This window comes from Mirounga leonina, unplaced genomic scaffold (assembly GCF_011800145.1).
Source record: "Mirounga leonina isolate KUSES-001 unplaced genomic scaffold, KU_Mleo_1.0 Mir_114, whole genome shotgun sequence".
In the NCBI taxonomy this organism is placed as follows: domain Eukaryota; kingdom Metazoa; phylum Chordata; class Mammalia; order Carnivora; family Phocidae; genus Mirounga; species Mirounga leonina.
This window is the reverse complement of record NW_023270265.1, coordinates 5,694,374-5,720,643: the sequence shown is the minus strand read 5'-3', so window position 1 is coordinate 5,720,643 and position 26,270 is coordinate 5,694,374. Positions and strand designations below refer to the sequence as shown.

The window sequence follows — 26,270 nt, the reverse complement described above, 5'->3', positions numbered from 1 at the left end:
TCAGATGCTTAACTGGCTGAGCCACCCAGGCACCCCTATTTATACCAGTTTAAAAAAGAAGATATCTGTGATTGATTGATTTTTATTTTTTTGTATGTGATTTTTTTAAAAAAATCTTTTTTATTAAACATTATATCCATTTATTTTTAAATTTCTTTTTTAATACCAGAGTAAGACGTATGTGTCATAAAATATTCAGGCGATACAAAAATGTATAAAGTGGTAGTCTGCTCTTTTCCCTTTAATCCTGCCCCTGGAGAAAAATCTCTGCACCCCGCCCCCGCACCCCCGTCGCATTGTAAGATGTGCTCCCAGCCACATCATGAGTGCTCATACAAATCTTTATACACAGATAAATTTTATGGGCTTTGTTTTCTTTTTAAGTTATAATAGTGGGATCATCCTGCTATTCCACATCACGGATAGCTTTCCAAATTGACCCTCAGTACTTTTATCCACCTAATGGTGTTCTGATGTTTGGTTGTCTGTAGTTGAAAGCACGCCCCCTGGTGGACATATACATTGTTTTCATTTTCTGCCACTGTAGGCAGCCCTGCCATGGGCTTCACCTGTGTGCACAGCCCTTTTGGGGACACCGAATGGCATCCCTGGTGACCAAACCCCCAAAACGCTGTGAGATTATGGAGCCTAATTTAGTATCTCTAACTGACTCATTAAAATGGAAGTCATGCACTTTCCCCCAGCACACACACACAGTCCCAGTTGTACAGAAGGCACACATGACCATAACTCTTGCTCTGGTTCTAGACCCCCTTCTACCAGTTCCCACCCCGATGGCAGCGATTGTTAACAATGTATTCTGGTCCTACCCGCGCCCCCCCCGAAATATTAAAAACATTTGAATCTGCTTTCCTCTTCTCCTCCCCTTCCCTCTTCTCCCCTCCCTCTCCCCCTCCCCTCCCCTCCCTTCCCCTTCCCTCTCCTCTCCTCTCTTCTTCTCCACCCAGATGGGATCATAATAGACTGAACTGCTAACCTCATTTCTTGTTTCCCACAGCCTACCCTGAAGGTTGTTCCGTAGTCACATCGTTAGATCTGCCTAGGTCATGTCAGTAACTAATTAGCTGCTTATTCCTTAGTGGTGGCCATTCACCAGTCCCCCCGATGGACAGTCAGGACATCTTTGCTTTTACGAGTAGGGCTGCAAGGCCACCGTTACATCTGTCCACAGGGACCCACGGGAGTGTGCCCCGGCGTAATTCCCCTGTGGGGGGCGGATTGCGGGATCTACGGGCATCAGCATTTAAGAGTTGACGTGATCTCCCCCATGTGGTCAAAGAGATCATGGCCTTTTCGATCCTACCTGCAGAGGGTGTGGGAGCTCATTGCTTCTCATCTTTGCCAGTGTTTTTCAGATTTCGGGGGATGCCAGAATTTGAAAGCAATATGGCCATTGTGAAAAAGTTTTAAGATGTGGATAAGTTGTAGAAAAAAAACAACCAAATGAATCAATCCATCACCCCAAAATAATCACTCTGCCTATTTTTTTTAACTTTTGATTTTGAAATAATTAGAGAAATAATTCGATTATGACATTAAATAAATACTATTGAGAAATAGATAAAGTGGCGACGGTAGTATGGGGAGGTCCTGTGTACCTTTCATGCAGTTTCCCCTGTCAGTTACATTTATGTGACTATATAATATCCAAACCAGGCAAACAGAGTCGTGCATGTGTAGCTCTGTGTCATTTTATTATCACGTTTTAAGTAACAACAACAACAAAATTAAGATACAGAGCTATTCCACGGGCACAAAGATCTCCCTCTTGTTACCCCTTGATAGAGGCATCCATAGCCCTGCTCTCCATTCCCCATCCATAACCCTTGGCAACTAATTTGCTCTCCATCTGTATAATTTTGTCACCTCAAGAGCCTTATCTAAGTTGAATCGTACGGTATGTGACCTTTTGAGATTGGCTGTCCCAGCATGATCCCGTGAGACCCATCAGGTGGCTGGGGGTACCATTAGCATGTTCTTTTTGCTGCTGGGCAGCATTCCATGGTCTGGATGCATCCCAGTCTCACCATTCACTGTTGCACATACGCTTCTTTAAAAAATGGGAACACATCTGAGAGAAATGTGGACAGAGGTGTAGGCCTGTGGGATTACGAGAATCTTTGTGAACAGGAATGATAACATCTCATCTCACCTGACACTTAACAGTTTACAAAGGCCTTCCACACCATGATCTCCTTTTTAGGCTCCTGACCCGGGGTCAGGCATGTTTATCTTCCATTCTGTGCGTGAAGGAGCTCTGAGCCGTGGCCATGCCTCACGCGGCAGCCAGCTACAGAGCCTGGTCATTCCCCATGACTGGGACCAGACAGGCACCTCCCCTTAACGTGATTTTAAGGCTGTGTGTTTTGTTTGCCTTGGAAGCCGCTTCACTGGATTTCTCAGGCCTTACTGGGGAGGGGCTTTCTCTCCTTTGCCAACTCCAGACTTGGGCCCCTTACAGAAGAACCAGGCCCACCGTCCAGAACGGGCTGGTAGAGACCCTGACCTGGTGGTGGGCCTGATGGCTCTCTGTTTGGCCCTAGATCAATGGCATTGCGCTGGACAACAAATCTCTGAATGAGTGTGAATCTCTGCTACGTAGCTGCCAGGACTCCTTGACCCTTTCCCTCCTGAAGGTAAGGACCCCCACCCAACACCGGCTCTGCTCTCATCGGCTGTGGGGCAGGCAAAGCCTCAGCTCCATATACCTGAGCTGCTACTCTGCATCGCTGGGAGTCCTTGAAAAAAAAGGTATTAATTTACAAAGTGCAGGGTGTGCATGGACCCTGACTGGATCCTGGTTTAAAAAGAAAAGCGAAACAAGACATGAGGGACATTTTGAGGACAGTGGTATACATTTGAATCTGAACTGAATAATGAGGTGATCTGAGAGACTCGGGCACACTTTGGGGTGTGTGTGGCCCGTTGCTGACCCTCCCCCACCCCATGGGGACCGCGCTCGTGGGCAGCGCCTGGTTTTGCGGTCTTACCCACTCTTTCTCACTCTCTGCGATCCCCACGTAGGTGTTCCCTCAGAGCTCCTCATGGAGTGGCCAGAACATCTTTGAGACCATCAAGGACTCTGATAAGATGCTGAGCGTCCGAGCCCACGGCCCCGAGGTCCAGGCTCAGAATAAACGGAGCTTGTTACAGCACAATAACTCCACGCAGACGGACATCTTCTACGCGGACAGGCTGGAGGACAGGAGGGAGCTGGGCCCCCCGGGAGGCAGCAGCTCCTTCCTGCACAAGCCGTTCCCTGGGGGACCCTTCCCAGTGTCCCCCCAGGCCTGTCCCAGCGCCTCTGAGCGCAGCCTGAGCTCCTTCCGCTCAGACACCTCTGGGGAGCGTGGCTACGGGCTGGTGGATGTGCGCAGCCGGCGACCACTGCTGCCCTTCGAGACTGAGGGGGGTCCCTGTGGGGCGGCAGAAGCCCCCCTGGATAAGGCAGACCCCGAAGGCTCCAGCAGCGGCGGGACCTGGCCCAAGGCCGTGCTGGGCTCCATAGCAGGGCCCGAGAAGCTCTCTGTTTATAAGAAGCCAAAGCAAAGAAAGTCTATCTTTGACCCTAACACTTTCAAACGCCCCCAGACTCCCCCCAAAATAGACTACCTGCAGCCTGGCCCTGGGTCTGCTCACTCCCCCCAGCCCTCCAAGAGGATGGGGCCTCTGACGCCCCCAAAACCTCCCAGGAGGAGTGACTCCATTAAGTTCCAGCACAGACTGGAAACCAGTTCCGAGTCCGAGGCCACTCTGGTGGGCAGCTCGCCGTCCACCAGCCCCCCGAGCGCACTGCCCCCTGACGTGGACCCCGGCGAACCCACGCACACCTCACCCCCTCGCAAGGGCAGGGTCCGCATTGCTTCCAGCTACTACCCTGAAGGGGACGGGGACTCCTCCTACCTGCCTGCCAAGAAGTCCTGTGACGGGGACCTCACCTCCCAGAAAATGGACGAGCTGGGGCAGAAGCGCCGTCGCCCCAAGTCCGCTCCTAGCTTTCGGCCGAAGCTGGCTCCTGTGGTGATTGCTGCTCAGTTCCTGGAGGTGGGGCTCAGCCTCGGGGTGGGGACGGGGCGAAGGCACGGGGAGGGGCCCTGAGCTGGTGTCCCCAGCGTCGTGCTTAGCCCTGGCTTCTTTGCCTTTGCTCTAAGCACCTGTCCGAGGAAAAGGGGAGTGGGGTGGCCGGTGGATGCTGGTGGGAAGGAGCCTTCCTTAGGAGACTGGAAAGGGATGGGTAGGGGGGTATGCATGTTAATGGCATATGATGCCAAGACAGGAACATTTTCTTGGCTGTGGTGTCTGATTTGCTTTTTCATCAAGAAGCTTTTGAACTTGCACAACAAAAGCAAGGGACACGGACCAGCCTGGAAGGGTCCGGGGGGGCCAAGGTAGCACCTGGGAATCTGTCGGCTGGCAGCAGGAGGCTGGTCCATGTCCGGTGGGCTGGTTTTGGTGGGTGCTGGGTGCTGTAGTTGTCTCCAGATGGGAGCTGGAGACCACATCCATACGACTCTGCAGACGAAGACCCTCACCCAGCCATGCAGGTTTTGAGGAGCCGTTACATACATGTGCCTGACGCACTCATGCATTCCGCGTCTTTACCCAGTTTGTTTACTTGAGAGACCAGGTTCTTTCTCTGTGGTTTTCTTCCAGAGTAGTGTCGAAGGAAGTTCTTCTCTTCCGGTTGCTTGAGGCAACATGAATGAGCAGTGACCTCTCCTGACTGTCACGTCGTGTGTCCGAGTGGACGAGCTAGTGCTTAGGGGACAGACCTGCAGACACCTGTGCATGTCCATTTCTGGCCACTGTCTCTTGTCTTGGGTCCTGCAGGAGCAGAAGTGCATCCCGGCCAGTGGAGAACTCTGCCCAGAGCTCCAGGAATGGTCGCCATACTCACCGGGGCACTCCAGCCGGCACAGCAACCCCCCATTCTACCCCGGCAGGGCATCTGTGGGTGAGTCGTCGGGGCGGGGAGGAGGGTCCATGGTGGGCTTGCAGGGCTGCTCATTCCTGGGGAGAGTGGAGGCAGTCATTTCAAGGTGCCTCTGTGTGTCCTCAGCCCAGAGGTCCAGAAAACTAGCAATGGCTGCCCTGTCTGGGATGTTCAGTCTTGTATCAGGGACATTTCTTAGCTTTTCAGGGCCCCTTTTTTCCATAGCAACCTGAGAAATAGGAAGCAATAAAGCAAGTTCTCCCATCTTATAGATGGAGAAAGCCAAGAGCTTGCACAGGTCTGGGGCTGGCTGGGTGCTTTGGGTGATTGTTCTTACCCAGCCCATTTCTAGGCACTGTACCCCGGAGCATGACCCCGAGCACCACTGTGAGCTCCATCCTGAGGAACCCCATCTACACCGTGCATAGCCACAGGGTCGGCCCTTGCAGCTCTCCACCTGTGCCCAGAGAGGTCGGCCCCCAGGGTTTGCATCCCAGGTATGTGAAGTCACCCCATACCTCCCTGCACCCTGGGCGGCCAAGCCCCTGGGCACATGAAGCCACTGGTGCACAGAGTGGCCCACGGGCAGAGAAGTGTCCTTGCCTAGCCGGGAAGGGGCTGGTTAGAGCAGTGCTGGGGCCCCAAGAAGAGTGAACGCTAAGGATCCTCTCTTCATTCCTAGCATGGAGCTTGAAGAGGTATTTAAAGAGAGAGAGAGTGATGGCAGCTGGTGCTTAAGTGCTCACATGCCAGGCACTGTGCTGGGACCCTTGTAAACCTCATCTCGTTCAATGGCCACCACAACCTCATGAGCTAAGGACTGTTGTTGGCTTTGTTTCATGGATGAGAAGACTGAGCCTTAAAAGGTGAACAGACTGGCTCAGGGTCACCCATTCATTCATTCAGTTGTTTGGCAAATTTTAATTGAGCACCTACTACATGGCATGGACTTTTCTAGTTCCAGAGGGATATAGAGTGGAGAACTAAATCAACTAAACTAGGTGCTTTTCATGGGGCATTTATGTTCGAGTGTGGGAGGCAGACGGACAAGACGGGGTGGTACCAGGTGGTGCTGGGTCGCTCTGAAGACCACAGAGCAGGGTGGCCAGCTAGGTTGTGGACAAGGATGGAGGGGAGGGCCCTGGGAGGGGCGGAGGGGGGTGCTACCGACATCGGGAGGCTGAGAAGAAGCCAGCCGCGCAAGACCTGGGTGAAGTCCCCAGGAAGGAGGGCTGTAGGAGCCACAGACACCTGGGAGCAGTGTGCTGGGCTCTGGGACAGAGTAGGGGAGCATGCATGGGCACAGTAGGTCAGGAAGAGCACACAGGCTATAGGGCACGGATCCTATAGGGCCTGCGGCCATGATGTGGAGTTGGGATTTTTTTCTAGTCTGGGCTTTAGGCAGGGAAGAGACAGTCTCATTACACACCTAGACAAGGACATTGTTGGGTCTGATTGTAGGCCTGCCCGAGGTGGGTGAGGCCTGGGCTCTCTGCCCTCCAGTGTCCCAGGCAGCTGTCCTGAGCGAGGTGTGCAGGTCCCCGTCCGAGGTCCTCGATGCCCATCCAGCCTCTCCCGCCCATCCTGGAGGAGAGGCTCCACTTCTCTGGGCCCGGACAGGGTTCCGAGCCTGTTCTTCCTGGCGGAAGCCCTTGCTCCTGGTGAGCCCAGCCCTGGTGCCAGGCTGGAGGTGTGCCACTCCTCTGCAGGCACAGCAGGACCTTTCTCTGTGGGCAGGGCCCTCATTGGATGCGGCCTGTGAGTGTGGCAGTCCGCTCTTCCTACCTAGCGGCGAGTGGCTTCTGTGGGCTCAGGGAGGCCTTGGCCCAGGCCTGCTGCTTGTTTCTCCCCAGTGGCCGTGTCCAGGCCTGGTGTTCCTCCCGAGCGCCTCACATGTCTGTTTTTCTCGCAGCGTCCAGCACCAGGGACGCCTGAGCCTGGACCTGAGCCACAGGGTTGGCAGTGACTACTCAGATATGAGAGCCTCCCACGGGTCCAACTCTCTGCCCTCCAGCGCCCGCCTTGGTAATGGTACCACTAGAACCTTCTCACCATAGTGGGGCACTAGCCTTGATTCCCTCTCTACCTGCATCCTCATGGCCAGACTTCCAGGTGGCCTGCCCACCCGGACCCTTCTCTGCTTCTGGGCCCGAGGTTGGCCCCACACTGCTCTGGGAGCCTTCTCCTTCAGCCTTCTGTGTCTCTTAGGCTTTCCCTGGCAGCCATGCGGCTATTCCAGGGGACCTCTGGGCCCACGATTCTCGCTTCCTGTCCCTGAGCTTGTCCATGAGCCTGTCCATGATTCTGGGGGTTTGTAGTGCTGTTCATGTGTGGGAAATGCAACCCAGAGGTAGAGACCAGCGGTTACCTCATAAAGAGACTCAGGTGGCACCACTTCCAGCCACGTGGAGTGGAAGCAAGCAGTCCCCTCTGTCACTGAGATTCGTGTGATCCTGTTCTGGAGCAGTCCAGACCCGCACAGTTCACTCAGATCACTGGGTACTGAGTATCTGCTTTTCTTGACCGGTTCACACTTAGCCCCCTGGGGGATACATGGCAAGGCCGCTTTGCATTTGTCATGACTGTGCTTCTTCCCTAAGTACTAACGTGGTGGCGAGGGAGTGAGGGCAGTGTTCAATCACATGCCTGAAGTTTTGTCTCCTCGTGGAACTGTAGGGTCTTCGAGCAACTTGCAGTTCAAGGCGGAACGCATTAAAATCCCGTCAACGCCAAGATACCCCCGGTCCATTGTGGGCTCCGACAGAGGTGAGAACTCGCACTCCCGTCCTAGCCTGCCGGCTCGCACTGGTCTCGTGGTGCAGCGGCTGGGCACAGCGTGTAACCTCCTCCTCTGCTCAGCCGGTCCACGCAGGCTGGTTGAGCCTGGCTGTCAGGCCTGGTGACGTGGGGCTAGATAGAAAGGCCATGCAGAGCCCAGCCCCCGAATTCAAGGCCATGTGGTGTGGCCGCCGCGTGGAGCCACGTGCCTGGGTTGTGCCTCCCTCTTGGTCTGGGCCATGGGGGAGCGGAGATGCGGATTGCAGAGCCCAAGTTCCTTTGCACCTCTCCCGACAGGTTCGTTGTCACATTCGGAATGCAGCACACCTCCGCAGTCCCCCCTGAACATCGACACCCTGTCCTCGTGTAGCCAGTCGCAGACCTCAGCCTCCACGTTGCCCAGAATTGCCGTCAACCCTGTGGCCCTCGGGGACCGGAGGAAGGACAGGTGAGCACTACTGAGCATCTGTCCCATGGGCACGGCAGTGGGTGGCACATCCCTACAGCAGGCCAGGGCTTGGTTGAGGGAGTGTGCTTGTTGGTAGAAGCAGCAGGTGCATTGGAGGGTTCCAGCTGAGTCGATCCCAGGGCGAGACCTCTCTGCTTCGGGTCACCTAGCGTTCTCTGGTGTGCCGCCTCAGCCCTTCACGAGGAAGCCCTGCAGGTGCATGGTGCCAGGAGGTGGGGTGCACATAGACAGCAAGGTGAGGAGCAGGGTGGGCTCCTTCCACAGAATGTCCACGGGAGGGGCTGAGCTGCAGCAGATGATGCTGGGGGCCACCTGGCCGAGATGATGTGGTGGCACCATTCACTGCTTCCCTGACCCCTGATTAAGCACTTTCCATGTGTTAAGTCATGAAATGCTCACAGTGACCCTGTGAGCATCGTGCATAGTCATCATCGTCATCATCATTGGTTCTCTTTTACAGATAAGGAAACTGAGGCCAGAAAGTTGGCGTGACCTATCTGTGGTCACATGGTTGGTGATTGGCCTACCTTCCTTAGAATCAGGGCTCGTTCTTATTCTTTGCTTTTTGGCTCCAGAACACAGCTGCATCACTTGTCCCCCTCATTCCTAGGCTTTTTATTGTGAAATAAAACATGCTGGAAAAAAATGTATGTAAAAGTATAGCTTAGCCATTTATTGGTTCGTTTTGAAATGCTGGCCAATCTGCTGAGATTTTGGGTTAACTTGAGGCTGATGTCAGTCCAGACGGTTGGACCCCATCCTCTAAGGGGTCCCTCACTCCCCCCACAAGCTCCACACCCCTCACCCACCTCTGCTGTTTCAGAGTTGAATTTACCAGATCATATTTATAGTTAAGAGGTCCTGTCTAGATTGTCAGTCTTCAGGGGATCTGATTAAACTGGAACTTGCTTTTATTTAATCACTTAAGAGGAATGGAGCCACTCCTGTCCACTCAAATCCAAAATGCTGAGGGCCCTCATTTCTGAGCCATGGAAGGAACCCTGCAGGGTGGGCTCTGCATTAAGAAAATCATTTGACTTGAAAAATCTGAATTTGTAAGACAACCTAACAGGTACCCTGACAACCATTGAATATTAACGAGCCCAGAAGTGCACCTGGGCCCGTAGGGGAAGCAGGTGCAATTCATGTGGAAATGTCTCACCCACGTGATGCACATGGGAACACAAACCTGCACCAAGTCCCCGGGTTGGGTGGGGGAGTTGTTTTACTTGACCCCAGGTCAGGTCACTGAGCAGCAAGATCTTCCGCCAACTCAAGTGGGTTCCTTAGAAGCAGAGAGGGCCTGTCCCCTGCCATCAGGTATCCCATAGTTAGCTCCTACAGCATGCAGAGAACCGGGAGCTGCTCTGGGGAGAGGAGGGTGTCCACGTTCCTGCCTTCACGGTGCTTCTGATCTAGTCAGGCGTACAGTTTAATGTGTGTGACTTGACTGAAAGGAAAACAGCTTCTTCCCCCCGATTCTAACGTACATTATCGTGTAACTTCTTATTAGAGGAAACTGGGAAGATAGAGGAAAGTAGAAAGAAGAAAAGTCACATATAATCTCCTCAGTTCCTGTTCCCCTTTTGTTAAGCATGTATATATGTGTATGTGTGTGTGTGTGTATATATATATATATATTAAGCATATATATATACATATATATATATGGGCCCTTACAACTCCAAACTACCTGGCACTGTGATACGTGATGAGTCTGGAAGGGCATTGTAGTGCGGGTGAGTTTGGGAAGGGGAGAGGTGAAGGGACAAGTCAAGAAGGAGTTTGATCTCAGACTGCCAGAGGACTGGGCCCTGGGCGGTGGGGTCCCAGCCTGAGGCTCGCTGAGCTGGAGAGACTGCTGTGCCTCTGGGTGGCAGGGGAGGGGTGGCTCAGGGGCCTGGCTGTCCATCACTGCATGAGTCTGTCTCCACCCACGTGCTCTGGAGGGGAGCCCAAGGACGTGGCACTCCGGCTGGCTCCTCCCTTCACCTTTGGCTATGATTTTGTTCTGCGGGAAGAGCTCAGGGGCAGCATGCAGCACAGTCCTCCCGGGACGGCTCTGCATCACCTGGCTGCCTTTCTGTCTGTTAGATTCCAGGCGTCTGTCATCCTTCTCTGAGCATCCCTCTCTTCTTTCTAACTTTTTGTACCTTCCAGATGTCTCCACCACCACAGATTTTTCTTGAGACTGCCCGTGGCCACCAGGCCCAGGTTCTCCTCCCTGAGGAGTCTGAGGTTGGCCTGACATGAGGCCCCTGCCCAAGCCCCCTCGTGCCCTTGTCACGGCGGACGGCTCCCCACCCCCCCACCCCCCCTGGGCCAGCAAGTGCATGGTCCCCGCCTTGCTCCCAGCCTCCCCACTCCCTTTCTAATGGCTTGGGTTTGCAGCGGCTTCATTTCCATGGTCATTGTACATCACTGTATATACTGGTAGATATAAAAACTGATACTTTATATTGTTTCTTCTGGGTGACTGTTGTCCCAGGAGCCACTTCTTTTCCTCCTGGGGAGTCTGGAGACCCCACCAGGGTTTGTTCATTGCACATTTTGTTACAGCGACTCCTCTCACGTCATGAAACTCTTTGTGCTTTTTCCCTGCCTGTGTCAGCGTTCATAGTTCGGGTGGACCATTCTCTGTGTCTTTGGGACTGGGCGCTTCTGTGGCCCTTGGGGGCGTGTCGTGTTTGTATTGCATGAGGTTGCGGGAAAGCCTATCACTGCCACACGAAGGTGGGGTCATCGCGTTCCCACCCAGCTCTTCATTATAGGAGCATCCGGGGGTCCCTGGCCTTTCCTGCGTGGGTGATTGCATGCCTGACTGCAGACTTGCCCCAGACCTTTCCATTGTGTCTGAGTCCCCGCAACTGTTGGCTCTGTTCCAAGGCCCTATGTAGAGGAGCCACGTCACGTGAAGCTGCAGAAGGGCTCGGAGCCGCTGGGCATCTCCATCGTGAGTGGAGAGAAGGGTGGGGTCTACGTCTCCAAGGTGACAGGGGGGAGCATCGCTCACCAAGCCGGCCTGGAGTATGGGGATCAGTTACTGGAGGTGAGTGAGAGCTGCCCCTTGCACTGCCTTCTTCCCTCTGTCCTCTCCTCCCTTCCTGGGAAGAGCTGTGCTTCCCCGGTCCCCAGCCCCCACCGCGGCCCTGAGCGTGCTCTGGATGTTCCCTAGTTCAATGGCATAAACCTGCGGAGCGCCACGGAGCAGCAGGCCCGGCTCATCATTGGGCAGCAGTGTGACACTGTCACCATCCTGGCCCAGTACAACCCACACATGCACCAGCTCAGCAGCCACTCTCGGTCCAGGTGAGCGCCTGGGCGTCCCATGGGGGGCCTCCGGGCTGGGGCAGGACAGAGGGTGCAGCCCGGGGGCTGACTGTGAGTTCCGGCCATTCAGCGGCCGGAAGAGGAGAGTTGGCCAGCCCCGGATTTCGGAAAAAGAACATGGAGGAGGAGGAGGATGTGAGGTGTAGGGTGTGGAAGCACATGGCTGGATCCCCTCCCCCCGTGCAGCAGGAAGCCCCCCGCACAGGTGTGTGGTAGCCAGGAACGGAGGCCCTGGGGGCGGGATTCTCACACAGAGGGTTCTGGCCCCTGTCCGTGTCTGCCCCTGAGCTGTGGGTTGCCGGGCATGCGGGAGAAGGGGGAGACCTGCCCCTGCCACGCAGCACTGCGCAGCTCAGCCAAGGGGGACAAGATGCACAAACGGAGGCAAAGGGACGGTGAATTTGTGGGCCCCCAGCCCACACCTTCGGAGAGGATCCCCAGGTTGAGGACAGGCAGATCCTACAGGGTGGACGACCTGAGTCCCAGCTCCCGAGGCATCTGCTCTTCTCCGGGCTCCAAGCCCCGTGACCCAGTCCCTCTCTCCAGCCCCACCAGCCATGGTCAGCACCGGAGAGGGGTGGCTGAGGACGGCCGGGGACCGCGGGCTGCACCTTACTCCTCCTGCCCTCCGTCCCCAGCTCCCACCTGGACCCTGCCAGCACCCACTCCACACTCCAGGGCAGCAGTACCACCGCCCCAGAGCACCCCTCTGTCACTGACCCGCTGATGGAGCAGGAGGAGGGCCCCGGCACCCCCCCGGCCAAGCAGAGCACCCCCAGTTCCAGGTCAGCCAACGCGTGCTGTGAGCCTTCTGTCTGTGCGCGCCGGCCTGGGGGGTGGGGCAGGCGGTCGTGGTCGTGGCCTGAGCACACCCTGCCGGCGTCCCCCCCTTCCCCTCAGGGCCACGGCTGGCCGCATAGCAGGCTGTCAGGCCTTGGGGTGGGAAGCATGCCATTCCTTTCCTCCCGCCCTCCTGCCCTTTCTCACTTTCTTGTTTTTTCTCTTTTGTTCCCTCGTTGACTTGTTCCTAGCTCTGCCTCTCTTCCTTTCCTCCTTTTCTCAGTTACTCGTGGTCTGTCTTTAGTCTCCACCCAGCCAGGTCCTGGGCTGTGGCCGCCACCAGCAGTCGCCCCCAGGGAGCTCCGGGGTTAGAGGGTGACAGGCCAGGGTCCAGGCATGTGCAGCACGTGCCGGGAGGGCCGGAGCAGGTCACGCGGGGCAGTGAGCAAGAGTGTGGCAGGGAGCAGAGCCAGTTAAGTCAACATGTTCAGGGTGAGCAGGGGTTAGCTGTGCACATGGGGGGAGCGGGAGGCATGGACAGAGGGCAGGAGGAGGCAGGGCATGCACAGGAGCCAGAGGGAAGATGGGGAGAGGGCCGCACGGGCCAGGGCGTGCAGCCATCGTTCCGTAGGCCCGGACCAAGCCCTGGCCTCCCTCAGAACGAGGCCCGCTCTGCGTTCCTGCCCTGGATCTGTCACGTTGGGACTTGGATGCGGTCACCACAGCTGGCCTGTCCCCAGGTCCCCATCGCTGTCCCGTTTCCTCCCCTCTGAGTGCTCACCAGTGTCTCCCTCACTGTGCTGTGAGTTCCCCGATGGCCAGGGGCCCCCTCTTGGTGGCGTAGCACAGTTCCTGGGCCAGAGAAGCTGCTCTGTACACGTTGCCAAGTGGTCTGTTGTGCCCTGGGCTGTGAGACCGGCTCTGACTTTCCTCAGGCAGAACAGGGTTAGGAGAACAGGTGCCGTCCAGGTGGGGAGAGAGGCAACCCCACGGCACTCAATGGACAGCTGGGCCAGAAAGCAGGGCACTGGTTTTCATTCGGTCCCCAGCTGGCTTTCTCAACTGGGGCTGTGTTTTCACCTCTATAAACCTCAGCTTCCAGCCTGTAAACTAAGTCGCTGGAGCCAGAACCCGGATGGGAGCGCCGGGAGACCTCACGGAGTAAAGGGAAACCTGCCGGGGCATTAGCCACTGTGTAGTCTTGCATGCCCTGCTCCCCCTGTCTGTGATTGAGGGACTTTCTTTTCCTTCCCCAAAGGATGGTGGGAGATGTCAACAAGAAGACCCCAGAGCCGCGAGTCGTCTTCATCAAAAAGTCCCAGCTGGAGCTTGGAGTCCATTTATGTGGAGGGAACCTGCACGGGGTGTTCGTGGCGGAGGTGGAGGATGACAGTTTTGCCAAGGGCCCTGATGGCCTTGTGCCCGGAGACCTCATCCTCGAGGTGAGTTCTGAGCTGCTGAGCGGCAGGCCCCGCCCCTCCCCGCCAGCCCCGCGGGCTTCCTGCACCCTCCAGCGGCACGGGGTGGCTGTCGTGCCTGGCGCCCCCTGGTGGTGCTGAATGCTGCCAGGACCCTGGGGACGGGTCACAGGGCCGTGAGCGGGGCCCTGGCTTGGGCACTGGTGTCGGGAGGGAGAATCCTCTACTGTGTCAGCAGCAGGACCATGGTCTGATGGAGCGTCCTCTCCCTCTTGCTGGGTCTCCCATTTGATGGGGGAGATGGTTCATAGGTATTCAAAGACACGGATACTATAAGCAAAAGGTAGTATAAGCAAGTGAGGGCTGTAAAAACAGGCCAGCAGACCCTGGCAGAGGACTCAGCCTTACCTGCAGAGGCGAGGCATGCAGATTCCCAATGAAGGGGATCTTAAATCTCTGCCTTATCCCACAATCGCTCGCTCACTGGTGCCGGACGCGCCCCTGGCTTCTGCCCTCTGAGCACAGTCCCCTGTCCTTGTGCAGTATGGCAGTCTGGATGTGCGCAATAAGACTGTGGAGGAGGTCTACGTGGAGATGCTGAAGCCCAAGGACGGTGTCCGTCTCAAGGTGCAGTACCGCCCTGAGGAGTTCACCAAGGTCAGGGGCCTGCCTGGCGACAGCTTCTACATCAGGTACCAGGGGCCAGGGGTTCCAGGGATTTGGGGCCAGGGGAGGTGCCTTCTGAGGAGACTGGTCCTGGTGAGTGTCTCTGCAACACAGAGGGCCGGACTGTGGTCCTTGTTGCTTGGGCCCCAAACCACGTGCTCACGGCTTGTGACTTAGATGCTTGTGACTTAGGGAAACTTTGCTTGAGGGCCTGCAGGACCACATGGGCTCCCTCTTTAGGGTTTGGGGCTTGGGAAATTTTGAGGCTGCAGAGCCCCATTTTCCTGTGTGCTGCACTCCTCTCCTGGTCTCCCCCCACCCCACGTCGGCAGATCCGTCTGCGGTGTGTGTGGGTATCAGGGCACGCGTGTGCCCGAAGTACGGTATGACTTGTGTGCAGGTGGGCACAGGCACCAGGTGTTTTCTAGAAGGAGCTCTAGCTTCCTTCATGTTCCCTAAGCTCTGAGGCCACAGAAAGGAAAAAGCACCGAGCAGCTATGTACTGTGAGATACGGTCTCTGTCTCTAGGACACCCTCCTGGGTGGGAGATGACATATGTCCATCCTGGGGAGTTTCCCTTCTGTAGGAACCATTGACCTTGACTTGGCGGCAGGGAGGGAAGGCCCATTTGGAAGACGGGATATGGTCCTTGGCAAGACGTTCTGTATCTGATGGATGTGAGGCAGCCCTTGTCCCCAGGGAGCCCCTAGTCTTAGGGGAGGCAAGACAACGTTGTTCTGTTACATAAAGCCAGGGGTTCCCTTCTCTGGGAACTGCCCCCAGCATGGGGAGAGGTGGGTCCTGATCGTGGTCTGGGGAAAGCTCAGAGCAGGAGAGCTGTCTCAGGAGACTGGCTGCCAAAGTGTGCGGCTGGCTGGTCTTCCAGCAGCCGGTAGCCTCCTCCTGATCCTGTCCCCTCTGTCTCCTGGCCCAGGGCCCTGTATGACCGGCTGGCGGAGGTGGAGCGTGAGCTGAGCTTTAAGAAAGATGACATCCTCTACGTGGATGACACCTTGCCTCAGGGCACATTTGGGTCCTGGATGGCCTGGCAGCTGGACGAGAATGCCCAAAAGATCCAGCGTGGCCAGATCCCCAGCAAATACGTGTAAGTGTTCATGTCTGGGCTTGGAAGGGGCGGCGCCCACCCCTGGAGCTGTCCCACAGGATCGGGGCTCAGTTTGCCGTGCACCCTGGCGTATGGTCTGTACGTTTTGCCCAAACCGCTTGTCTAGAAAGCTGCTTCTAGTGCAGTGCAATGGTGTACGTAAGTCAGTGCTCTACAGAAGAACCGTGGCAACTTAGGAAACATGACTTTTTTATTTTTAGCAGATTTATTGAGATATAGTCCTATACCATGCAGTCCACCCAAAGTGTCCGATTCAGTGGCTTTCGGTGTACGCACAGCCGTGCGCCACCATCCCTACTGTCATTTCAGAGCTTTCTTGTCCGCTCAGAAGCAGCCCTGCATGCGTTAGCTACCCCACCTGTCCTTCCGTCTTTCCTGCCCTGCTCCCCCACCCGGGGCAGCCACGACTCTACTTTCTGTCCCTGTAGATTTCCCTGTTCTGGACTTTCCTGTGAATGTGGCCTTCTGTGCCTGCTTTCTTGCGCTTTACATAGTGTTTTCAAGGTCCTACCGTGTCGTGGCGTGCAGCCGTGTTTCATTCCCTTTTGTGGCTGGAAGTCTCACTTGTCATGTCACCAAGGGAAAGCTGTCCCAGCACTTCCTTTTGACTCTGACCTGAGTGTAGGAACTGGCCTGCTCCGAGAGCGGCCCCCAGCTCTGGTGCGTGGGTCCCCCCACGGCAGCACTACTGAGGGGTCCTCGGTGGTGTGGGTGGGTGGCATAGCCAAGAGACCTGCCGCAGAGCATCGGAGGAGCCTGGGGTCCTGGCTTTCCCCTCCGCATGGGCAGGGCGGGGTGGGCAGGAGGCGGTCGCTAGGCCCTTCCCAGCATCACCGTTCCCTATGCCTGCAGGATGGACCAAGAATTCTCCAGGAGACTCAGCATGTCTGAGGTCAAAGATGACAACAACGCTGCAAAGACGCTGTCGGCGGCCGCACGCAGATCCTTCTTTCGAAGGAAACATAAGCACAAACGCAGCGGGTCCAAAGATGGGAAAGACCTCCTTGCCTTGGACACCTTTTCCAACGACACCATTCCACTCTTTGAAGGCAAGTGGCCGAGCTCACTTTTCCAGCAGGCTGTCAGAATTAGGCTTGCCACTGACCACAGAGACCGCACAGCAAGGACTTAGACAAGATAGAGGTTCACCCTGCTTTTGTACCAAAGTCCCGGTCGGGGTGGTGGTACTGCTGTCCTCAGGGTCTGCCATCTGTAGGGCGTGGCTTCCACGGTCAGCACGTGACGTTGCGGCGCCAGCCATCACATCCCGATTCAGGCAGCAGGAAGGAGGATGGGGCCAAATTGTGCCGCAGCTGAGTGTGCCTCCTTAAACTGCTTCCCTGGAGGTCCCACCCTGCGACCTCGACTCACTGCATCAGCAAGAGAGCCTGGAAAGGCGGGGTTTTAGCTGGCACCGTGCTGGCCTCAGTAACGTAGGTTCCATTAGTACAGAAGAAGGGAAGGATGGATATCGGACAGGCAAAAGCAGTCTGTGCTCAGTGCATTGCTTCTGGTTTCTTTGGGGGTTATTGTAGGCTGTTTGGTGGTAACCAAGAGCCACCAGTCTCTGGAGATCTTTGGCCTTTTCTGGCTTCATTCCTGTGTCCATGAACGATTCTTCTTTTTTTTTTTTAAAGATTTTATTTATTTATTTGACAGAGAGAGACACAGCGAGAGAGGGAACACAAGCAGGGGGAGTGGGAGAGGGAGAAGCAGGCTTCCCGCTGAGCAGGGAGCCCGACACGGGGCTCGATCCCAGGACACTGGGATCATGACCTGAGCCGAAGGCAGACGCTTAACGACTGAGCCACCCAGGCGCCCCTCCATGAACGATTCTTATGAGATCTTCCTGGGCCAGGCACCGCACCAGGGCCAGAGCTGCAGATTAGGGAGTGTTAGACATCCCCCGGCCGATTGTCCTTGGGGAAAGCATGCCTTTGTCCTGGAAAGCAGGAGGCTCTTAGGACTGCCGCTCGTGGGATCCTGGTGTGTGTCCAGTGTCCTAGAATGTTGCCCTCCCGGGCAGGCAGGCTACAAAGCCGGCAATGAGCAGCACACGATAGGACAGCTTATTTCATCCTTCCCTGCTCCCTTTTATATATATATATATTTATTTATTTTATTTTATTTTTTTCAATTTATTTGACAGAGAGAGACACAGTGAGAGAGGGAACACAAGCAGGGGAGAGGGAGAAGCAGGCTCTCTGCCGAGCAGGGAGCTCAATGTGTGGCTCGATCCCAGGGCCCCAGGATCATGACCTGAGCCGAAGGCAGATGCTTAATGACTGAGCCACCTAGGCACCCCACCTTTTTTATTTTTTAAATGAAGGCCTTAGGCCCTGGGAGTTGAGTAAGTCCCACCCTTGTTCGTGGCCCACTGTCCCTCTGTCAGGACGGGATGGCAAACCCCAGCTGGTGGGCCACATCTGTTTCTGTATGGCCTAGAGCTAACAGTGGATGTTTACATGTTTAAATGTAGTAAGAAAGGCCGTCTGTAGATGCGTACACCTTCTGGCAATAACAGTTGCTTGATATGGCCATTTTTTCTTTCTGCAAAAAAATGCTGTTGGGATTTTCAGAGGGATGGCATTGAATCTATAGATTGATTCGGGTAGTATGGACATTTTAACAATACTAAGTCTTCCAGTCCATGCGCACAGGATGTCTTTCCATGTATTTGTATCTTCTTTGATTTCTTTTTGCCGTGTTTTGTAGTTTTCAGTTTGCAAGTCTTTCACTTCTTTGGTTAGGTGTATTCCTAAGTATTTTATCCTTTCTGATGTTAGTAAGTGGGTTTGTTTTCTTCATTTCTTTTTCAGAATGTATGTTGTTAGTGTATAGGAGTGCAACTGATTTTTGCATGTTGAATCTGTATTCTGAAAGTTTGCTGAAATCGTTAGTTCTAACAGGTTGTGTGTGTGTGTGTGTGTGTGTGTGTGTATTCTCTAGGGTTTTCTACATCGAGATCTGTCATCTGCGAACAGATAATTTTACTGCTTGTTTTCCAATGTGGATGCCTTCTTTCTTTCTCTTGTCTAATTGCCCTGGCTGGGATTTCCATTACTGTGTTGGATAGTCATGGCAAGTGTGGGCATCCTCGCCTTTGTTTCTGATCTTAGAGGGAGAGCTTCCTGTCTTTTGCCTTTGAATGGGATGTTAGCTACAAGCTTTTCATACATGGTTTTTGTTACGTTCAAGTAGTTTCCTTCTGTTCCTACTTTGTTGAGTGTTTTTATCATGAAAGGGTAGTTAATTTTGTCAAATGCATTTTCTGTGTCAGTTGAGATGATTATGTGGTTTTTGTCCTTCATTTTGTTAACGTGTATGACATTGATTGATTTTTGTATGTTAAGAACCATCCTTGCATTCCAGGTATAAATCCCACTTGGTCATGACATATGATCCTTTTCATGTGTTGCTGAATTCATTTTGCTAGTATTTTGTTGAGGATTTTTGCATCTATGTTCATAAGGGATATTGGCCTGTAGTTTTCTTGTTGTGTCTTGGGATGAATTTGGAAGTGTCCCCTCCTCTTCAGTTTTTGGAAGAGCTTGAAGAGGACCGGTATTAATTTTTTTTAAGTGTTTGGTAGAATTCTCTGGTGAAGAAGCCATCTTGTCCTAGGCTTTTTCTTGTGAGGAAGTTTTTCTATTACTTGCAGTCTCCTTACTTGGTATAGCTCTGTTCAGATTTTTTTTTTTTTTAATTTCTTCATGATGTAGTCATGATACATTCTGTGTTTCTAGGAATTTATCATTTCTTCCAGGTTGTCTGATTTGTTTACATGTAATTGTTTGTAGTAGTTTGCGATAAACCTTTTCATTTCTGTGGAATCGGTTATCATTTCCCTTTCTTCTTATTCCAGTGATTTAAGTCTTCTCTCCATTTTTCTTCATTAGTCTAGCCAAGAGTTTGTTAATTTTGTTGATCTTTTCAAAAAACCAACTCTTGGTTTCATTGATTTCTTTTCTAATTGTTTTTCTATTCTCTATTTATCTCTGCTCTTTATTACTTCATTCCTTCTGCTCATTTTGGGTTCAGTTTGTTTTTTTCCCTTGATCCCCCAAGTGTAAGTTGGGTTGTCGATTTCTTCTTTCTCAGTGTCTGCATTTACCAATACACACTTCTCTCCTAGTACTGCTTTTGCTGCAGTAAGTGTCCATATGCTATGGTTTTGTCTTCATTTGTCTCCCGAAGTTTTCTGAATTGCCCTCTGCTTTTTTTCTTTGACACCTTGGTTGTTTGAGAGTGAGTTGTTTAATTTCCATATATGAGTCTATTTTCCTGTTTTCCTTTTGTTGTTGTATTCCAGTTTCCTTCCATTTTGGTCAGAAAAGATACTTCGTGTAGTTTCAATCTTTCTTAAGTTTGTTTTGTGGCTTAACAGGTGGTCTGTCCTGGAGGTGGTCTGCCCTGGAGAATGCTCCCTGTGCACTTGAGAAGGATGTGTCCTCTGCTATTGCTGGGTGGAGTGCTAGGCGCTCATCTGTGAGGCCCATTTGGTCCATAGTATTTGTGGTTCAGTGCTCTTCCTTATTTTCTCTCTGGTTGTTCTATCCGTAATGAAGGTGGGGGCATTGAAGTCCCTACAAATACTGCGTAGCTCTCTGTTTCTCCCTTCATTTCTCTCAACGTTTGCCGCACATATTTGGGAGCTCTTGTGTGAGGTGCATGTGTGTTTGTAATTTTTGGATCTTTCTGGAGAATTGGCCTTTTTATCATTACGTAATGTCCTTCTTGGTCTCTTGTGAGAGCTTCTGCCTTAAAATCCATTTGGCCTGCTGTAACTGTGGCTGCCTGCTCGCATAAGATTCCTAACTGCCTGAAATAGCTGTACTCTTTCACTTTCATTAGCCTGTGTGTGTCTGTAGATCTGAAGCGAGTCTCCCCTAAAGAGCATGGAGCTGGATCTTGTGTATTCGTCCGTTTAGCCAGTCCATTCACATTTAAAGCAATTACTGATATGGGAGGACTTACTCTTGCCACTGGAATTGTTTTCTGTATGTCTTGGGTTTTTTTTTTTTTTTTTTTTTTTTGGTTTTTGGCCTTTGTTTTGTAGTGACAGGTTTTGATTCCTTTCTCACATCCCTTTGTGTATATTTCACAGATATTTTCTTTTTGGCTACTATGCAATTACGTAAAACATCTTAAAGTTATAACAATCCATTTATTTTTTTTTTTTTACGTAAGCTCCACGCCCTGCATGGCCCCGTGCTGGAACCCACGCGGGGCTTGAACTCATGACCCTGGGATCAAGACCTGGGCTGAGATCAGACACTTAATCAACTGAGCCACCCAGGTGCCCCTGTAACAATCCATTTTAAACTGATAACAACATGGGGCACCTTGGTGGCTCAGCCGTTAAGCGTCTGCCTTCGGCTCAGGTCATGATCCCAGGGTCCTGGGATCGAGCCCCGCATCGGGCTCCCTGCTCCGCGGGAAGCCTGCTCCTCCCTCTCCCACTCCCCCTGCTTGTGTTCCCTCTCTCCCTGTGTCTCTCTCTGCCAAATAAATAAATAAAATCTTTAAAAAAAATTAAAAAAAAAATAAACTGATAACAACTTAATTTCAGTCTCCTATACAAATTCCATGTTACACCTCTGTGTCCCCCTCCCCTTGATGTTGATGACACCTTTATATCAATGTATATATTAGCATAGATTTATAATTACTTTTGTGCTGTTGCTCTTAAAAACCTACTCCAGATTTAAAAGTGATTTACATGCCTATATTACATTACTTTCAGATTCTCTATTTATATGTACATTTATCCTTCCTAAGGAGCTTTACATTTTTGCTGGTTGGATTTAATGACTTGTGAGATGCTCTGTGGCTCTCTAATTTTGTAATTATGAGGACTCCCAACGAAGCAGATTGTTCAGGAAGGAACAGGAATCTTCTAAATTGGTATCCCACTGCGTGGAGTGTTACTAGTCGTTAGAGGAGAGTATGATTCTTGCTCAAATAAGTTGAAGGCATAGAGAATTACTGTCCATACAGAGGGAAATGGGTGAATAGATGCAGTGTACTCATGCGTGGGAGGTTCAGAAGGAATACAGGAGAGCAAGATGAATCAATAGGGATGCATTCTAGAAACATAACACTGAGTGAAAGAGGGAGGTGCAGAATGTTGACATTACTATGTCATTTTTGTTGAACACGTATGTAGCAGATTTTGTAGTCTTTTCTGAGTATGTAAAAATAAACATGTGAGAATAACAAACATCTGGAAGGATATCCTTCCAGCTTCTAAGGCTGGTGGGGACCAGGATGGATTGGAGAAGGGGTGTCAGAGGAGCTGTTTGGCTTTACCTGTAACGTTCTGATTTTTAAAAGAGGGATGTGTTCGTCTTCTCCTGGAGAAAGTCCTTTGCCCTGAGACTCCTCAGAGGCTTTAGTCAGAAATGCACAGGCATTCCTGGATGGTAGATGTGGCTACCAAACCCTTCCCTGCCGACCGGAACAGATCAGCTGGCCACCAGGTTGAGAAATGCTGTAGAGAATGCCATGGAGGTATACATGGATAATCATCAGTCCTTAAAAAAAAAAAAATACATGTGTTGGTGTGGGTGAGGGAGGGGAGAGACTGCGTTTGCTTCCCCCTCAGGTCTGCCCACAAGCTTGTTCCTAGTGGAGCCCGGGCTGCACTTGGCCCCACGCCGTGTGCTCACCCACAGCCCCATCGCCAGTCAGGCCTTGTCGTTTGGCGGTGTGCAGGCCTTCCGGGCAGAGCCTCCCCTTGACCCTTCCCCAGAGGCCGCCCCAGCCCACCCTGCCCTCAGCCTGCTGTCCTGCCAGGCTTGGCCAGGGCTGCAGCTCCTGCTGCGCCCCTCCTATGGGCCTGCCACTGGTCTCTTCATCCTCGGGGCCAGCACAGGATTCCTTTAACCCCTCTGCTCTCTGGGACCTCTTGCTCTGTTGCCTGGAGTTGTCGAGAGCTCTTGCATGGCCATTGGGGCTTTTCACGAATTTCTGTCTTGTGACACTGGTGAGCCTGTGTTTTGTATTCTTTCCAAAGTTTCTGAGGTGCCAGCATGGTGACCGATACTGAGGAGGTGCTGGTGTTAGGCCATCTCTTTTGGCAAGGACTTTTTTATTCATTCGGGAAAGGGGGGGTGTCCTACGCAGATTGCCGAGGCTATTGGTTTGACTTCTGTAACCGAGACCAGATAACAGTGGCCAAAGCGTGATTTCTGCGTCCCGTAAAAGTCCCAGCTGGTAACATGGCTCCAGGAAGACAGCTCTATCCTAGCAATCATCCGGAGACCCAGGTCCCGTTGGTCCTGTAGCTCTGCCATTCTTCTGAAGGTTGTCCTCATCAGCAGGGTCCAGGCTGGCTGAGCAGCCCCGGTCTTCTCCTTTTTAGCCCCTGGGAAGGGGGCAAGGAGGTGGGAGCTTCACTTCTGCCCACTGGGTCACATGACCACACCTGCCGGCAGGGGACGTTGTCTCTCTAGAGAGCAGACAATGGATAGTGATGTCAAGGGGAGCAGGCCTAAGACACGTGAGGAAGAATCGGAGCAGAAGGAAGTGCTGGAATGACTGCTCTAGGGTGTTCCCAGAGCGAGGACACTTGTGCTGGGCTGCAGGAGTGGCCGTGCCCCGGTGTGCCCGGGACAGGGGGGCTCTTCGCGCTATACCTGGGCAAGTCCCAGGTGAGCCGTGCTGAGCCACTCACCCGGCCTGGCTCGGGATTTGTGGACTGAGGGGGCGGACCTCCCTGGGGTGAGCAAGACCAGGGCAGCTGTGGGCCCCTGGCCTCCCTCCCTCCGCTCCGGGTGCGTGCCTGTGACACTGCCCCTCTCTCCCTCAGATTCGGTGAGCCTCGCCTATCAGCGGGTCCAGAAAGTAGACTGCACCTCCCTGAGGCCTGTCCTGATCCTGGGGCCTTTACTGGACGTGGTGAAGGAAATGCTGGTGAATGAGGCGCCCGGCAAGTTCTGCAGATGCCCCCTCGGTAAGGGGCACCCTCAGTGCCTGCTGGCCTCTGCCTGCCGGTCTCCTGGGGCTGGGTCCCTCGGTGTTTCAGAGCCCTCCTGACTCGGGTCACAGCAGTGTGTTTCTCTGGGAGGAAGGACAGGAGGACAGGTCTTCTGCACAGGGTTCTTACCCAGAGGGCGCTGCGACGGCTCCCCGGGCCAGGGGGCATCCTCATTCCTGTTTCTGTGCTTTGCAGAGGTGATGAAGGCCTCCCAGCAGGCCATAGAGCGGGGTGTCAAAGACTGCCTGTTTGTCGACTACAAGCGGAGGAGTGGCCATTTCGACGTGACCACAGTGGCTTCCATAAAGGAGATCACAGAAAAGGTACCCATTGCTTAGACCAAGGGTTAGGGTTTGAGCATTTGACCTGGACTCCCCCCCGCCCCCCGCCCCGCTGTGCCTCTGGACCTCTGCCCTGTGCGTCTCTTGGGGCTTCAGTGCACTTGCCCGTGTCCTTTTAGTCCAAGTTACCCTCCGTCAGGGTTTGCCCCCATTGCTTCTGTGTGTTTCCACCGTCATAAACTGGGTGCTGGTCCCTGTGCACACATCACCCCTCTCCCTCTGAGGATTCGGATCTAGAGCTCTAGGAAAGCCCCCACATGGAGGATTCTACAAGAGGGTCCTGCACCTGCTCAGTGGGTGTGCAGAGCTTTATGTGTGCCTTATTCTGGGGACAGGGTGCCCAGCTTCCATCAGGGCCTCTGCCCCTGAAAGTGTTAAGAGCCATTTCTCTGTGTCTTTAGGCTCTTGAATGTACTGGGATCCGTTTGCCAGGGAGCGTGAGGAAAAGTGGGGAGACCTGTAAGGTGTATTGGAAAAGCAGACGTCGAGGGTGTACTCCTCGGGCCCTGTCCTTCTCGGGCTGCTCATTTCACCCCATAAGGCTTTGGTTTGCTCCTCACTGAATGAGGGAGGTGGCTTCTGGCAGCTGGGAGTATGGATTGCCCAGTTGAAGTGGATGCACTCCAGTTAGGTGTGCCCCAGGGAGTTAGAAACTCGGCTCGGCTGGGCTTCCTCAGTGGAGCTTTCGGGGTCAAGGAGAGCCCCATGCAGAGTGCCCGTGGTCTTTCTTTGGCTCACACTCCACCTGGAGGCTCAGGGGACCCCGGGACACGTTTCAGTCACAGTCACGCAGACACACACAACCCTTCCCCAGGTCAGGCCCTGCTGAGTCTCCCCGTTTTCATCTGCTCAATCTGGCAGGAGTGAGGCTCTTGAGGCCGGGTTGGGGTCGGGCTTCAAGAAGCTCCCTGTGTCTGGGCAGAGGCAGGAAGGGCAGTTTGGAGGTGGGCTGTCCAGACCCCATTCCGCCCTGGCTCCTAGCCTTGACCACCATCAGAGTTGACAGCTTGTGGGGAGAGCTTTTCTGGGGTGAAGCCCTCCACAGGTTTTCCTACGTGGTCTTCATACTAGACTGGTCCTCCTTGATGCAGGAGGTGGGGCAGTGTGGGAGAGAGGGGGGCCCCATCTGTGGCAGGGCCCCAGTGTCTTTCGGGCCATCCCCAGGCCCTGACGCATCACATGCCCCCTTTAGAACCGGCACTGTCTCCTGGACATCGCCCCCCACGCCATCGAGCGGCTGCACCACATGCATATCTACCCCATTGTCATCTTCATCCACTACAAGAGCGCCAAACACATCAAGTAGGTGGCTGGCTCCTCGGGGCTTGGTGGGCTGGGGGGGCTTGCTGGGGGCGAGGCTGCTGGCTCAGACGCCAGGGCGGTGCAGGTGGGCGTGGAAGAATGAGACGGGTGGTAGGTGTAGGAAACGTTCCGCATCTCCCGCTCACTCCAGGCAGTGCTAACCAGGCACACTCCTCGACCGCACCAGCCCTTGTTCCTATGCGGTCGTTGCCACAGTTCCCTATGTGCGTCATTCCCTGTGCATCCCGTCCTTCTCTCCCCTTCTGCCTCTCAGCTTAGGGCTCCCAAGGACACAAAGCAGCTAGGTGACCTGGGCTGGGGCCGGTCTGCTAGGAGCTGGCTTGGGACGCGGATGAGCCTTTGCTTTCCCTGTGCTCCAGTTTCCGTGCTGGTTGGGCTGACCGCTCATCAGGGCCTCCCTCCGTTTTGCCTTTCTGTGCTTCCAAGCTTCTGGTCCCTGCACCTCGGGGCCAGCTGGGGTGTCTGCTTTCCGCGTGCATGCAGCAGGGTGCCCACCTTCCCCCCCATGCCCGGAGCTCCCCTTGGGGCCTGCAGGCTTGCTGTGCTTTACGAGGGGAGCACCTGGGGCCCTATTGTTGGAGGCCCTGTTACTCTGGACAAAGGAAAGAGGAGGGCCCGGGAAGGTGAGACACTCAGCCTGCTTCTCTGGATGTCTGACAGGGAGCAGAGAGACCCCATCTACCTGAAGGACAAGGTGACTCAGAGGCATTCCAAAGAGCAGTTTGAGACGGCTCAGAAGATTGAACAGGAGTACAGTCGGTACTTCACAGGTAGGTGTGCCTCTGGGCTGGAGAGGAAGAGTGGGCAGTGGGGACGGATGCCCGGTCGGTGCCGCCGCGGTCCCCTGCATCGAAGCCGTCCTGCTGGAGTGCTACGGGCTGACGAGGAAGGTTCCCTGGCCTCGTCCCCCAGGTGTTCCCCATGCAGTGGCAGGTCTGTGTCCCAGCAGCAGTGCTGTGCAAGAGGACTCCGGCGATCCCGGCAGGCAGCCCGGTGGTGCTGGTTGTGCCTGGCTGTGTTCACACCTTCCGGGCAGTCCAGTGTAGCCACGAGGGTTGGCCAAGGAAAGCTGCATTCTTGACAGCTCTGGTCTTTGAAACACAG

The 26,270-nt window shown here is 53.9% G+C and overlaps 1 protein-coding gene across 3 annotated transcripts in view; it reads left to right on the top strand.

Moving 5' to 3' along the window:
* The window catches only part of DLG5 (discs large MAGUK scaffold protein 5), a 212,064-nt gene that overhangs the window by 89,953 nt on the left and 95,841 nt on the right, over nt 1-26,270 (top strand). For all 3 annotated transcript variants that reach the window (XM_035022648.1, XM_035022630.1, XM_035022639.1), the window contains exons 14-31: nt 2,565-2,657; nt 3,046-4,065; nt 4,852-4,975; nt 5,307-5,451; nt 6,867-6,979; nt 7,631-7,720; nt 8,030-8,180; nt 11,088-11,250; nt 11,377-11,510; nt 12,170-12,316; nt 13,570-13,753; nt 14,273-14,421; nt 15,330-15,500; nt 16,374-16,570; nt 23,335-23,478; nt 23,698-23,825; nt 25,036-25,145; nt 25,827-25,936. In XM_035022648.1, coding sequence (XP_034878539.1) covers nt 2,565-2,657; nt 3,046-4,065; nt 4,852-4,975; nt 5,307-5,451; nt 6,867-6,979; nt 7,631-7,720; nt 8,030-8,180; nt 11,088-11,250; nt 11,377-11,510; nt 12,170-12,316; nt 13,570-13,753; nt 14,273-14,421; nt 15,330-15,500; nt 16,374-16,570; nt 23,335-23,478; nt 23,698-23,825; nt 25,036-25,145; nt 25,827-25,936 — 3,373 coding nt within the window. The remainder of the gene's footprint in view (nt 1-2,564; nt 2,658-3,045; nt 4,066-4,851; nt 4,976-5,306; nt 5,452-6,866; nt 6,980-7,630; nt 7,721-8,029; nt 8,181-11,087; nt 11,251-11,376; nt 11,511-12,169; nt 12,317-13,569; nt 13,754-14,272; nt 14,422-15,329; nt 15,501-16,373; nt 16,571-23,334; nt 23,479-23,697; nt 23,826-25,035; nt 25,146-25,826; nt 25,937-26,270) is intronic.